Raw genomic sequence first — 14442 nt, 5'->3', positions numbered from 1 at the left:
CATGTCAAAGTCACACACCCAAAAATGGGCCATTTTTGCATGGAAAGAGATTTGGGCCCAATTTTCCCATCGTGGTTGTAGAGGAGGCTCCAAAGCCCCAAGACACTGGAAAACAAAGCAAATTGGGCCATTTTCCTTGTACCTCATGGTTTTAACCCCAAATATTTCAATCCACCTTTGGGATTTCATGGATGTGGTGTTGGGCAGAGGGCCCTGGGTGGGCAGGGAAGGTTCATGCTGGGCTGCAGCCCCTTTGCAAATACAGTGCAGGGCAAGTGCTCCAAGGCTGTTTTCTGGTCAGGGGACATCTCAGCTTACAGGCTCCCAGCTGGGCTGGCATTGCTGTTGGCACACGGGCAACCACAGATCACAGAAGTAGGAACCCCTGAGTTGGGAGGCACCCTCAGGGATCATCCAGTCCAACCCCTGCCCTGCACAGACACCTCAACAATCCCAACCTCTGCCTGAGGGCATTGTCCAAAGGCTCCTGGAGCTCTGGCAGCCTTGGGGCTGTGACCATTCCCTGGGGAGCCTGGGCAGTGCCCAGCACCCTGTGGGGGAAAAACCTTCCCCTGGTTTCAAATCTAACCCTTCTCTGACACCGTTCCATGTTGCTTTTGCTGAATTATTTTCCCTGCACTCTGAGGACAGTTTCATAGAGCATCACAGGTGGGAGCTGTCCCACAGTGCCAATAAGCAGGAACATTGTCTTAATATCAGCCTGTGTTGATTTTGCACTTGACCTTGGCAGCTTTTTATTTTGTAATATTTCCACAAGGAACAGGAGCTCAGCCACACTGACAATGTCCTTCTGACAAGCAACTTTTTCTGCTCCCCCTGATACAAACAGGAATGACCTTCTGTGGCCAACACAAATCTTTTTGAGAACTCAGTGACAGCAGTTCTAAGCCTGAAATAAATCAGGGTGTTCACTCAAACAGCAAGGAAGGAAGAACAGCAGCAGTCGGGCTTTCAGTCCCACATTCCTCCAGAACCTTGATGAAGTACTGCTCTGGATGAAGTGGTTTCCTCGGTGACATTCTCAATACAAACAGCTGCATCTAAAATACAAAATGGACTGGAAAGGGTCCAGCCACAGAACTCTCAGGTGTAGCCTGAGATTTTCACTAGGATCTCCTGTGATGATCCAGTGATTTCTCCTGGGTTAAAATGCCATCTCCAGGATGTTTAGTCCTTGGGAAGGTGTTTCAGGGGTCAGTCCCCTGCAGGATGCAGAGCCTGTGGTGATTTTCCATTGGAATGCGCCTGGTTGGGGCTTCCAGGTACTTGATGCCCCTTTTCCTGCTCAGTTCCAAGGGCTTCTCCCTTCTGTTTGTCTCACAGGCTGAATAAGCCCTCAGCTGAGCTTGGAAAACTTGTGGCATGTCTGGAAGCACCAGGGTCCCACCTCCTGGGTGGCTTTTAAGTCCTGGGCATTCTTACCCTGAAGCACTGTGGAAAGCCCAGTGCTGGGGTGCTGGGGACTCTGGGGACTCTGGGGACTCTGGGGACTCTGGGGACACTGGGGACACTGGGGACTCTGGGGACACTGGGGGCACTGGGGAGGGAAGGGTAGGGTGATGGTGCTGGAGGTCATTTTGACTTGTCCCAGGGAGCAGAGGATGATGCTGGAAAGAGTTAAGGCAACTGGTGGGAGCTGTTTTTATGGTAAAATAAGGGAGGAAACTGTGGATTTTCCAAGGTAGTCTGGAAAGGAAAAGACAAAGAAATCTGTCCTGCTCCTTGGGAGCACAGGGTGGTAATCCACAGGAGAGGGTTGCAGGACTCCACACCCACTGCTGACTCCAGACCTTATCCAATCTCATTCAAAAAGCAAGGATTTGCAGCTTGGTGCAATCCCTGGGAGCTGGAGGGTGTGAGGTGAAGAAGACCACCCCCTCCCCCCGCCCCCCTCCCAGCTACACTGGCAGGGCTCCAACCCATGACCCCAAAGTGAGCTTTAAGATTCGCTAATCTCAAAATATTGTTGGCACTCAGAGCAGTGATTTACTGCATGTTTTGCCACAGCAAGTACTTTCCAAAAGGCCATGCTAACTTTACACTGGAGCTGCTGGGATCAGATAACTGGTCCTGGCAGCTCCCTCCTTGTCTCCCCCCGTCCTTCCTGGTTGCCATGCTGGGGTGCTAAAAGACAGCACAGCTTCTCCTGCACCCCACAAAAAGTGCTAACCGCAGTCACATGCAGCATTAAAAAAGGGAGCAGCAAAGGTGTTTTTCCTTGTGCAGGTGTGGGATGAAACCAGGTCATGGCCTAGCTTGTGGGAAGATGTGAAATTTCGAAGAGTCCCAACACTCCTTTGAAGTCACAGTGCCAAGGACAGAAAAGAGCCATCCCTGGTGCCCAGCCTGGCCATGTCCACCTCCCCAGGGCTTTGCAGGTTGTGAAAATAAATCAGCTTCTCACCTTCAGTGCCAGCCAGGGAGGGTGACAGGCCTGCATGTCTCTTGGCATTCCTACAACGTTTGGGCACCCCAAGAGATCCCAAGGGCTTTACGGGTGCTGGGCAGGAATGATGCCTCTGGCCACCACTGCCCAGTGGGATCCTGGGGCATTTCCAGCCTGCAGAAAGGATGGACTCCCTCAATGTGTCAAGAGGCCTCAAAGCTCATCCCATTCCCACTCCTTGCCATGGGCAGGGACACCTTCTACTATCCCAGGTTGCTCCAAGCCAGCCCTGTCCAGCCTGGCCTTGGACACTGTCAGAGATGGAGCAGCCACAGCTTCTCTGGGCACCCTGTGCCAGGGCCTCACCACCTTCACAGGGAAGAATTCCTTCCCCTTATCCCATCTAACACTACATTCTGGCAGTGGTAAGCCATTCCCCTTGTCCTGTCACTCCAATCCTTGTCCTAAGTTCCTTTACAGCTCTCCTGGAGCCCCTTTAGGCACTGGATGGATCTCTAAGGTCTCTTCAGAGCCTTCTCTTCTCCAGGCTGAACACCCCCAGCTGTCCCAGCCTGACTCCAGAGCAGAGAGGCTCCGTGCCTCTGAGCATCTCCATGGGCTCCTCTGGACATGGTTCAGCAGCTCCACATCTTTCCTGTGCTGGAACCCCAGGGCTGGAGGCAGCTCTGCAGATGGGGTCTCAGCTGAGTGGGGCAGAGGGACAGAATCTCCCCCTGCCCTGCTGCCCACTCTGGGGGATCAGCCCAGTTGGCTGGGGGAGTTTCTGAGACCCAGTGTACATGGCGGGGGCACATTAAGCACCAACACCTCAAGCTCTTCTCCTAGGGCTGGTCTCAGATTTTGTGTGACTGAGAATTTATCATCCTTCTTAAGAGTCAGCACTTGGGAGGCAGAAGATCCCCATCTCTTCCTCTTGTCTCTGCATCCCTTGGGATCTCTGCCACTTACTAATCCCCAGGAGATGGGAAAGAGCCCAAACCACCTCCATCCCTGGATCTCACTGTCCTTGGTCAAGTCCAGCTGGAAGTTTTGGCCTTTCCCTGCAAGCATCCAGCTGTTCCTTTGGCATTGACTTGCTCATGGACAAGGAGGATGAGATTGGAGCATCTTCCATGGCTATTTCTATTCAGGTTATTGGATCAACAGATCAACCCCCTTTTGTTCTCTGACCACCATGTCTTGGCCCAGCTGCTCTGGAGGTGTTTTGAGGAAATGCTCCCCCAGGGGTGGCCCAGGGCTGTCATGCTGTGCTGAACGGGGACAGGGCAGGGAGCAGCTCCTGGGTGCCCTGACTGTGACACTCAAGCCCCTGCATCTAGAACAGGGCTGGGCCACAGCTGGTTCTGGAGATGCCACTGCTGGCTCAGGGACTCCCAGGACCAGGCATTTCCAAAGCTTGGCTGGGGGGATTTCACTCTCTGAAGGATTTGGGCGGGGGCGGGACCCACCCAGCACGGGGACAGATGGATTGGGTGTCCCCATGACGCTCCCTGGTGGCAGCAGGGAAAGGATGCGGCGAGGTCCTGTTGGACAACACAAACTGGTGTGTATTCCCAGTTTACTGGGACCTTGCAGAAGTCACTGGGATTTGGGGATGCTCCAAACCTTCTCAAGTTCGACCCAGCAAATTCTCCAGGGAGGGAGACAACCTAGGGGAGTTCTCAAATAGTGTTTGGGTTAGAGAGGGTTGTGGGATGGGCCCAGGACATGCTGTCCCAACAAGGGGGCAGATCTCGTTTGCCTCCAAGAATCCTGGGAAGGGACAGCCCTTCCCAAACACCCTGGACATGGCAAGGTGCAACCAAGCCCTTGTGACCACCACCACACTGGCTTCAAGGACTTCCTTGGGATATCACTGCCTCATCTGAAACGTGGCTGTTCCCAGTACCGCCAGTGTCCCTGGGGCCGGGGCAGGTCTGGCTGCAGGACATCCTGATGGTTTTTCCTGCTCTCAGCTGAACAGGGATGCTCCAGGATGGAGCTTGGCAGAGTCCTGCAGGGGGCTGGGAGCAGGTTGAAGGGAGCAGGGGGGAGGAGGGGATGGGGAGAACACAGGGAAAGTAAGGGTGCTAGGGAAAGCGAGGCAAGGAAAGGAGGTGTTGGATGTGAGAAAATATGGAAAGAACTGGGAGGAGAAGTGGAAACATCAGTGTTGGTCCTACAGGAGGGACTGGGTAGGAGCAACGGCCTTGAAGACACTCAAGGTGGCCTTAAGCCCTTGATGGAAGTACGGGGACCTGATGAAGGGGATGCTGAAGGTCAAATGAGACTGGGAATGTCTAACCCTGACATTGACACCATGGTATTGGCTGTTACTGGCCAATGTCATGGTGCACCTTGGCAGGGGTTTCAGTCCCTCAAAGTCTTTAGGGCAGGGCTGAACACCTTCCTGGGAACTGGCAGTGCCTGGTCCTGCCTGGGACTGCAGGTGGGGAAATGAGCAAAGCAGGCTCTGAGAAGTGGTGCCTGTCCTTGTGCAGAGCAAACACTGAGTTCCCTGCCGGTCCTAATCCATATTGAAATTTGCCCTTGTTGCTGGTGAAACCTGGGGCTGAGCTGTTCCCTCCCCCTTCTCCTGCAGAGCGTCCCAGCTCCTTGCTCAGGAGACAGAAGCAGCTGGTGTGGCTCTGGGCCCGGGGTGCAAATGTTCAGAATAAACCAGCAAAGGGGCTTTGAAACAATTCAGGCCTTCCTGAGCTCCTGGTTTTAAGGAAGAAGGAAAACCTGAGCTGCTCACTGCAGCTTCTCCCTGCCACAGAGCAGGGCCAGCCAGAGCAGGTGGTGACAGAATCTTATTGGCATCTCCAGCTGCTGTCCCCAAGCCTTGGTAGAGGTGACTCTGGGCAGACTGAAGAGAGCGGGGCTGACACAGCCCTGTCCCTGCAGGCTCTCCGTCCTAGGCGAGCTCCTTCTGGCAGCCCCAGAAGTAGGACAGGGCTGGAAAAACCCACCCCAGGCAGAGCAGTGCCCCAGGACTGGCATTGCTCCCGGGCATATGGCAGGTGAGAGCTGTGGTGCCAAGGTGCATGAGGGTTCCTGCTGGCCTGGCACGCTCAGGCCCAGCTGGCCCTGGGTGCAGCTGCTGCAGGTGACTGCCCTGGAGCTCCTGCTCCAGCTGTGCTGTCCCATAGTACTGTGGCTCTAATTGTGGTGGCCCCACAGGTGGCCTTGGGGAAACCATTTTGGCTGTGGGCAGCAGCTGACAACTCTCTGTGATCGTTTTTCCACTGCAGTGCTGTCACAGGCAGGAGGGAACACGGAGCTCCCTGGCTCAGCTCCCAGCAAGTCACGGGGCAAAATCAGGACATCTCTGCATGGGTTTTCCTATTTTTCTACCTCATCCACCTTGGAGGATAATGATCCCATTACAAACCAAAAATAACAGCCCAAAAGTTGGTTCTGGGTGTTTGTATCCCCTGCCTGCATCTGGCAGCTCCTGGTGCCAGCAGGGAGACTGCAGGTCTGAGTACCCACCCTTCTGCTCCGTGAGCTGATGTTGGGGGACCTGAAGGTGGGTGAACCCTGACCAGTCATGGAATTAGACAATCAATTAGGTTGGAAAAGACCCTTAAGAGTCCAACCCTTAACCCAGCACTGCCAAGGCCACCACTAACCCAGGTCCTCAGCTGACACATCCACATGGCTGTTAAATCCTCCCAGGGCTGGGGACTCCGTCACTGCCCTGGGCAGCTTGTGCCAGGGCTGGACAATTCTTTCCTTGAAAAAAAGAGTTACTGATGAATCAAGCTGGTGCTTGCTGCTGAGTGCTGCTGGGGTGAGCTGGGCTGCACCCAGTGACAGGAACAGCTCTGGAACCTGTGGCTGCTAGAACCCTGTATCGGTGCCCACCAAGAGATGTCCACCAGGCAAGAGATGCTCCTCAGAGATGCTCCTGTTAATGTTTCTTTATTACCTGGTTGTATATTCTAGACCAGACAAGGATATTTTAAAGCAATACTTGCTTAAAATTACTGTCCCAGAAATGTCCCAGGTGTCACCCTGTGTCTAGTGTGACACCTGGACAGGCCCTTTCCTAGGGGCTTTTGGAAGGAGAACTGGGCCCATGTCCCAGCTCAGGCCTGGAGCTCCTGCCTGCAGTCATTGCTTTGGGATGAAGTAAGCATCCACTTGTGTGTGACAGACAAATGGAAATCTTGCCTGGTCCCAGCCCACCTGCTGCCTGCCCCAGTTGCTTGACTCAGTGCTCTGCGAATATCACAGTGACAACAAGGCTGGAAATGCTGCTGGGATCCGGAGCTGGAGCCAGGAGCAGGAATATGGAATAGGCGAGGTGGTAGATAGGGCACTGAGCCTGCCTACCTAAATGCCCTGCTGGCATTTGTGGTTGGCGACTGTGTGTTTTCCAGATGAGCTCTCTGGTGTTCTGGAGATCTGAGTTAACCCTGAGAAGGGGACAAGGCAAGAGCAGGAACAGCAGTTGAAAGGAAGGCACAGACCCACACAGGAATCAGCTACAGTAACCACCAGCAACAGCCCCCCTGATGGAGCTTGGACACCTCCTTTCTGCTGACACTCAGGGGATTTGGGCATTTTTCTGGTCTTCTGTGATGTCTCCCATGGACTCACAGTCCACACGACATGTACAGGGCTGCATGTAGCCAAAAGGAGCTGGGGATGGTTCCTTCTCTGTCCTGTTGACTTTGAATTTATCTCACTGGGGTTGGCAGTGGGGACCCTGTGAGTCCTGGGGATTCCCTGGTACAGGCTGTGGGTGACACTCCTTGTTGACACCCATGCTGATCCCCTGGTGCTCTGTCTGCTGCCCTGGCCAAACCCATGGCTGTGCCAAGGACCAGAAGACACTATGCCCAGAGCCTGTCGTGGCCCAGGTGTGACATCCACCTGCTGCTTTTACAGTTTTGCTGGGATGCAAAGAGCCCACTGGGATCTCCAGAGATGTTAATGGGGACAGGGACAAGAGGGGACGAGCACAGAGGATGTGGCAGCTTCAGAGAGCCCTTCCCACCCTGATGACACAAGCTTCATGTTTATTCCAGGCCTTTGGCATCTCCTCTTTGCTTTACTATGCACAAGTGGGAAGGTCTCACCACCTTCAGTCTAATCCCAGAGCCCTGTTTAGGGGATGGTCCTAATCTCTGGAAGCCTCCAGGATTTGCCCCAGCTGTTAGAGGCATCTTCCATCTCCCCACACCGACACATCAGCTGTCATGCTAGGGAAGGCATTCCCAAGGCTTCCCCCATTCCACCTGGCAAGGTCTCTGTTTTCCTGAACTGGGAGTCTGGGAGAATGGGCTGATCTGATATTTTGGGGGAACAAATTCACCTCTGCAATGGGATCCTGTCAAACAAGCACAGCTAGAAAATGATTGACCGCTGTGCTGTGTCATCAGGGGGAGCTGGAATAACAGTGTCATGAGGAGGATCTGACCCTTTTGGGAGTAAATGGTACTCCCCTTATTTAGACCTATACTTGGAAAATAAGTAAGGAAATGTATTAGAGACTTGGTGGGCTGGAAATGTGGGTCAAAATCAATTTATGAAAGTATCAGCTTTTTGTAGGAAGAGATTTTTTCTTACTGGAAAACACAGATAACCTGTATTTCAGCTAAATCCTGAAATACTTATAGTTTCAGGCAAAGAAAGTGCTGATATTTAAATTATCACTAAATTTTTAATATTCAACCCTCCCAGCTGCCTGCAGGAACAGCCCCGTCTGTGTGATTTTCATTTCCATCACCAGACTAATTTGAGCTCCCTCACCCAGAACTGGGGGCTGGGACAGTCCACTCCTGTCCTAGATGGTGAAATCACCTCCTGACAGCAGTTTCTCCATCCCCATTGTGAATCCACAAGTGAAGCCATCGTGGTGGGTAAGGAAATGTCGACTCCTGCCTCTGGAGCCTGTGGGAAACCCTTTGACTTGGAACTGGGACAACCTCCCATGGTGCCTTTGCCACCAACAGCAGCAGCTCCTCAGTGTTTCCCTGCTGGGGTTTGCTCAACACCCAGTGCTTGCCCAACGTGTGAATAAACAAGATGCCAATAAACTCTAGTAACATGGCCCAGATAAGAGTGGGTGACAAACCATGTTGATTCATTTGCTCATAACCTATTAGTCACCCCCTGAGTCAACAGATTAAAAGCATCCAAACGTCATGGAGCAGGTTTACAGACCCAAGTTTCTTTCAAATTAAGAACTTCAAGTGAAATTCTTGCATTGATTTTCTTTATTTTTCCTTGGAAAATTATTCAATTTTCAGCTGCACTCCCCCAAACTGAAACCAGAGAGAAATCTGAGTGCTCGTTTCCCTGTGAACTGGAGTTTTGGTATTGATTTATTTTTCTTTCTGAGCTCTTTAAATTGCTTCTCTTAACATGTTATCAAAACAAGCTCCCCCCCCCCTTTTTTTTTTTTTGCAATTAAGTGGGTTTTTTGTTTAGATTAGATATTGTGATTGAGAAAGACACAGGGAAGATGTCTGAGCAGATGTTTGTGGGAGTCTAGAACTGGCCACCTGTGAGCTGATGGAAAGAGTCATCAAGGCATGGCCCATGTGGAGGGATCAAGTGGAAGAGTCAAGGAGGGGCCAAGGTCATCCAAGGCAGGATGAAATCCTGGTGGGCCAAGGTATGGAGAAACCAGAGCTTCTCCAACTGGCCCCTGGGAGCCAGGACAGCTGGAGCAGGATGGACGGATGATCTTCTCCAGCCCTTTCTTGCTGTGCTGGGCAGCAGGACTAGTCCTCTCTCTGGCTAGAGCAGTGGCAGGGAATTTTCTGATTCATGTCCGACTTGGCAATTTTGAGCCACTCCAAGGTGCTCTGGGCAGAAAAGGAACTGCTAGTACCTGTCCATGCAGGCAGCAGAAGTGCCTGGGAGCCCCATATCGCTCTCTCCTGCCTCAAGGACCTCATCCCTCAGGCACTGCAAGGGTATTTTGGGTAAGGCGGAACTTTTATTAGTCATATTCCTCCTCACTGGGGAAGTAATCAAGAAACATCTGGGTTATCACATAGTTTGGGCCAAACAGACCCTCTCTGAAGCACCAACACCATCTTGTGGTATCCTGGCTTTGTCCTGCTGCCAAATAACCAGGAGAGAAAAAATATTCCTCCTGGAGCAGAAGGGTCATGCTGCTCCAGGTGGGGTGCACCCCTTGGGTTCTTTTTTTGGCATGTCACCATCCATTTAAAGACTGGCCTGGCCAATGGGGCTTTGCTCTTCCTTCTTTCCCTCCAATTCCTGAGTGACCACAACTCCCCCTGCGTGGAAAACCAGCCCCTTGTTAGCAAAGCTAGCATCATCTGGCCCTGGCAGAGAAAGTGCCTCATGCTCTGGCTGTCTCAGAGATGCCTCTGGACCCTGATATCCACACTTGGAGTAGTTTCCTGGGGACCACAGAACTGTGAGTTTGTGGACCAGCAGCCAGGAAAGCCAGGCTTGCATTGCAAGGGACCTCAAAGCTCATCCTATTCCCACCCCTGCCATAGGCAGGGACACCTTCCACTAGCCCAGGTTGCTCCAAGCCCCATCCTACCTGGCCTTGGACACTGTCAGAGATGGAGCAGCCACAGCTTCTCTGGGCACCCTGTCAGGGCCTCACTACCTTCACAGGGAAGAATTACTTCCCCGTATCCCATCTAACCCTGCCCTCTGGGGTTCCTGGATGCTCCAGAGCGGCATTTCTGGAGACAGGGAGTTAGCTGGGAAATGGGGAAAACACTCTCTCAACCAAAATTGCAGGAAGGTTAGGGATACAGAGACACTTCTAATAGTGTCTCATGCACAGCATGAGGCAAATAAGGGAACAGGAGCAAGCAGGGGGTGAGTGGTTTATGACCCGTAGGGTTAATGGGGCTTTCCTGGGTCACTGGGGGGGGATTTGGGGTGAATCTGAGTTTGGGGGTAACAGTAGGATGGTTGGTCATGATTTCTGGGGTGACCAGTCTCCATGGACAAGGATGGTTGATTGGGCAGAACAGAGGCTGGAGAACATGGAGTGGGGTGGGGCTGGTGTCTGATTTATCTTCCCCAGAAATGTGGGGTAGGGGTATGGGCAGCTGGGCTGGTCCAGATAAACCCAAAGATTGTCTTCCAACCTCTGCCAACCGAGTGGGATTGAGGATGAGGAAGGACAGAGGGACCAGAGGGGTCTGGGGTTACAGGGACTGTGGGAGGGCACGAGGGGGAGCAGGTGGGTTCGGGGGGTCAATGCAGGATTAACAGGGAGGGCTGGGGTGGGGGGGTCTGGTGTTAATGCAGGCGCTAAGGGAGGCAAGGCAGATGAGGGCGTCCAGGGAGAGTCTGTGGGGACTGGGAGGCAGTGGGTGGCTGCGGAGGTGGGAGTGAAGATGGGGAAGCCCTTAGCCAGAGGGGTGCTGGTGCTGGGGACAGGAGCTGTGTCCCCAAAGAAAGGTGACCTGGCCCTGGCCTACCCAGTCCTGAGTGAGCTCAGGGGGGCCGCTGAGGGGGGCCGGGCCCATGTGCTGCTATCCCATAGGAGGGGGCAGCTGGGGCTGCTGAATGTGCAGGTCCCGGGTGGCTATTCCTGGCAGTCCCGCCTGCGCAGGCAGATTGGTTTGCAGGGAGGTGACAAGTGCCAGCCAAAGCCTATAAAAGTCACCCAGCCCCTGTTCTGGCTCAGTGACCTAGTTCCCCCCTCCCAGCACAGCCGTCCCACAGCAGAGACCATCAGTCCAGAGTGGAGACGCCTGGTCCTGAGCCAGGACCCCAACCTCAGAGTCCAGACCTCAGATCCAGGGGAGAGATCTTTTGTCTGGAGCAGGAACCCCAAAACAGAGCAGAGACCCCAGAGCAGAGACCCCAAAACATCCCCTTGCCCAGTCCCTAGGCTTTGCAGCGATGACCGGCAAAAGTGCACCTCCAGCCAAAAAACCGGCTCCGACAGCGGCAAAGAAAAAGGCAGCGTCAGCCCCAAAAGAAGAAACAGCCCCGAAGGAAGAAGCAGCCCCGAAGGAAGAAGCAGCCCCAGCCCCAGCTACTGAAGAGCCCACAGTCCCTGAGCATCCACTGGAGCAGCCCTCAGTCCCCGGAGACGAACCTGCTCCCATCCCCACAGAAGCTGGAGCAGAAGCGACTCCAGTGCCTGCAGAAGGTTCCCCAGCTCCCCCAGCTGAACCACCAGCCCCAGCCCCTGAACCTCAACTGGAGAAACCAAAGGAAGGTGAGTGGAGAACACTGGAGTGGGGAAGGGACATGAGCAAGGCTTGGAGGGCGCATGTGCTGGGGAGAAGGGATGGGGGGGTGAAGTCATCAAGGATATTTTTGTAATGGGATAGGGCTGGGAATTAGGGGGACTGAAGACAGACCTGGAGGTTGAGTGATCAGAGGTTGAGTGATTGCCCTCCAAGAGCCCAGGTACTCGAGCCCTGCCCTCACCACTGTGGGTTTGTTACAGAGCCACCCAACTGCCCCTTGTCCTTGGCCGTGGAAGAAGTGAGTGAAAACTCATTCACGCTGACCTGGAAAGCCCCGGAGCAGATGGGCCGGGCAGGCCTGGATGGATACGTGGTGGAGATCTGCAAAGATGGAAGTATGTTTGGTCTTTCCTGCCTTGTGAGCATGGAGAGATGGTGCATGGTTGTGGGATGGGATGGAACTGGGTGGAATCCAGAAGAGCATTTCCCCCCGCAACGATTCCCTTTCTTTGCCCAAACAAATCCATTTTGAATGGTTATTTATTTTCCATGAAGGAACAGGGCATCCCATTGGCTTCAGACAGTAGTGATGCCTTTAGCAGGGGCTTGGGGCAGGTTTAGAGTCACTGCTATGTCCAGCTCTAGTGTGGGACAGAGACCAATACACCCTCTGGGGCTGGTCTCTGATGAACTCCAGATCTGCAGAGACCCAAGGCTGGGATGGTAATCTAAGAAAACAGGAGGAAAAAGTTCAATCCTCTCTTGTTTGCCCAAAATGAAGCATGGAAGGAATGGGGATAAAATGGGAGGATGAGGAAGGGAAGGGTCCTGGGCATGTATCAGCAGACTTGATTATGTCTGGAAGGAGGATGGCTGTGGTGGATGGCAGTGGGCTGGCAGGTGACAGAAATTGTCCAGCAATTGTCCATGGTTCTCCAGTTGTATTCCTGGGTGGTGGAACGGCATGGGTGGATAAGATTTGTGTTTTGGGCACTGTCTTGAAGCCGTGGTGGGCTTTGGGGTGAGAGTGAAGAGTCTGTGTGTGGCTGGGGGGATCTGCAAGGGGAGGCTGGGCTGGAGTAGTTTGGGAGACCCAGGTGGCCCATGAACCTCAAGGAACTTGATCCTCAGCTGTTTAGCTTGTGGCACACACAATGGACACATTCTTGGCTGTGGGAGGCTTCCATCATTGGGCTGGGGGTGGGGAGGTTACCATGACTGGGTGGGATGTGTGAGGAGGCCCTTGCATGGGACAAGGAAAGATGCAGCCATTCCTGGAGGGATCTGTCTGACAACCACCCAAAGGGCCCAGTCTGCATGTTCTCCTGACTTGCTTTGGGTCTGCTGGAGGACAGGAGAACTCCAGTCCCTCTGTAATCACCCAGGGGCCATGGCACTGCTGTATTTGGGCTGGTACAAGACTCTGGTTGGCTAAAATATGGTGATATTTGAGTGAGGGCTGATTCGAGCAATGCCAGTGGTGAGGGGAAAGAGAATCTGGTGGGATTTGGCTGGTCCAATGGCATCAACAAGAAAACCTTGTTCTGAAGGTGCACACGGGGGCTTGGCACACCCTGGCATATCTGGGTCACTCTCATTGCCCACCTGGGACACCCAGTCCTTGGGGGACTGGGGCAGTTTATTTTCTAAGTGAGAAACACTTTGAGAGGTCTGGCACATGGCAAGGCCATATTAGCTGGGGCTGGGGGAGGGCTGGACTCTGGGTTGAGTTTCAGATGTCCATTATGAGCAGGAAGAACACTTGGAGAGGTCCATCAGGCCAGGGGCAGGTCCTGAGTAAACCTTGTACCCTGTGGAGGGGTTTGTGGAGGCCATGGTGAGCCCCAGTGTTGTCCTGGGGCAGTGAGAGGAGCAGAGTGGCTGGCAGGGACCTTCAAGGATCTTTCCTTTCAGAAATGCACCTGGTCAGCAGGAATGTGTTCACTGGCCCAATGCCTTTCTTGCTTGCAAATATCCTTATGCTCCAGTGCTGAGTTCCTGCCAGCACTTCATACCCCACAGTCCTTGGCAGGGGCAGCCAACCTCCCCTCTAAAGTCCCTTTTTCTGCTGGTGCCCCAAATCATTCCACATTTCCAAGGAAGGGATTCTTTGCCTCTGGGTGTCACCTTCTGGGCCTTGATCCTGCTGCTCAGGGTATGTCTGTCTATCCGTGGCACATCCAGATTGCTGTGCTGGGTCTGTTGCAGGTTCAGACTGGAAAGCTGTGAACCAGGAGCCTTTTCTTTCCACCCGCTACACAATCCCAAACCTCAGCTCTGGGGACAAGATCCATGTGCGGGTGACGGCTGTCAGTGCCAGCGGAGCCAGCGTCCCGGCCACCCTGGAGCAGCCAGTGCTCATCAGGGAGATCCTCCGTGAGTACTGCTCCTGAGGGCAAAATCCCTGTGTGAGATCTCTGTCCTTCCCTGCAGCATGAGCAGCCTCTCATCCAGCCTTTGACGGTGGTTATTCTCAGTGACTGTGTCCCATTCCCTTGGAGAAGCTTCCTGACCTCACCAATCTTGCTGATGTTGTAACTTTGGGGGTGAAGGACTCAAAAGGCAGAACCACATTTTCCATTTCACAGCAAGAGCTCAGAATCCACCACTCCCTGAGCATGTCTCCTCCTCTTGGCCGTGTCACATCCCAAATATGCCATGGCACACATTGGACAACTTTGTTTATTTAGCTCAGGGAAGTCAAGAGCTGGTTGTCTGGAGCATGGGAACTTTAATCATGCTGAACTCGCTAATGAATGACTTGCTCCCATGCTTAGCAAGACTCACATTCCTCTCGGGGTGCTGCCAATGTGCAGAGGCTGATGCAGGAGGGCAGGGCCAGTTTGCACTCAGCAAATAGAGGCTCATTTTCCC

General features: G+C 53.4%; 1 protein-coding gene across 2 annotated transcripts in view; it reads left to right on the top strand.

The window, feature by feature from the left end:
- The first annotated feature begins 11069 nt into the window (after positions 1–11069).
- Positions 11070–14442, top strand: part of MYBPH (myosin binding protein H) — a 10149-nt gene continuing 6776 nt past the window's right edge. For both annotated transcript variants that reach the window (XM_066203850.1, XM_066203849.1), the window contains exons 1-3: positions 11070–11594; positions 11829–11963; positions 13777–13944. In XM_066203850.1, the coding sequence (XP_066059947.1) occupies positions 11273–11594; positions 11829–11963; positions 13777–13944 (625 nt within the window). In that variant the 5' untranslated portion in view covers positions 11070–11272. The remainder of the gene's footprint in view (positions 11595–11828; positions 11964–13776; positions 13945–14442) is intronic.

Source organism: Chamaea fasciata, unplaced genomic scaffold (assembly GCF_029207755.1).
Source record: "Chamaea fasciata isolate MVZ Bird 193981 ecotype frontalis unplaced genomic scaffold, bChaFas1.0.hap1 SCAF_25, whole genome shotgun sequence".
Taxonomy (NCBI): domain Eukaryota; kingdom Metazoa; phylum Chordata; class Aves; order Passeriformes; family Sylviidae; genus Chamaea; species Chamaea fasciata.
Note: the sequence above shows the minus strand (reverse complement) of the source record. Positions and strands in the feature narration are given on the sequence as shown.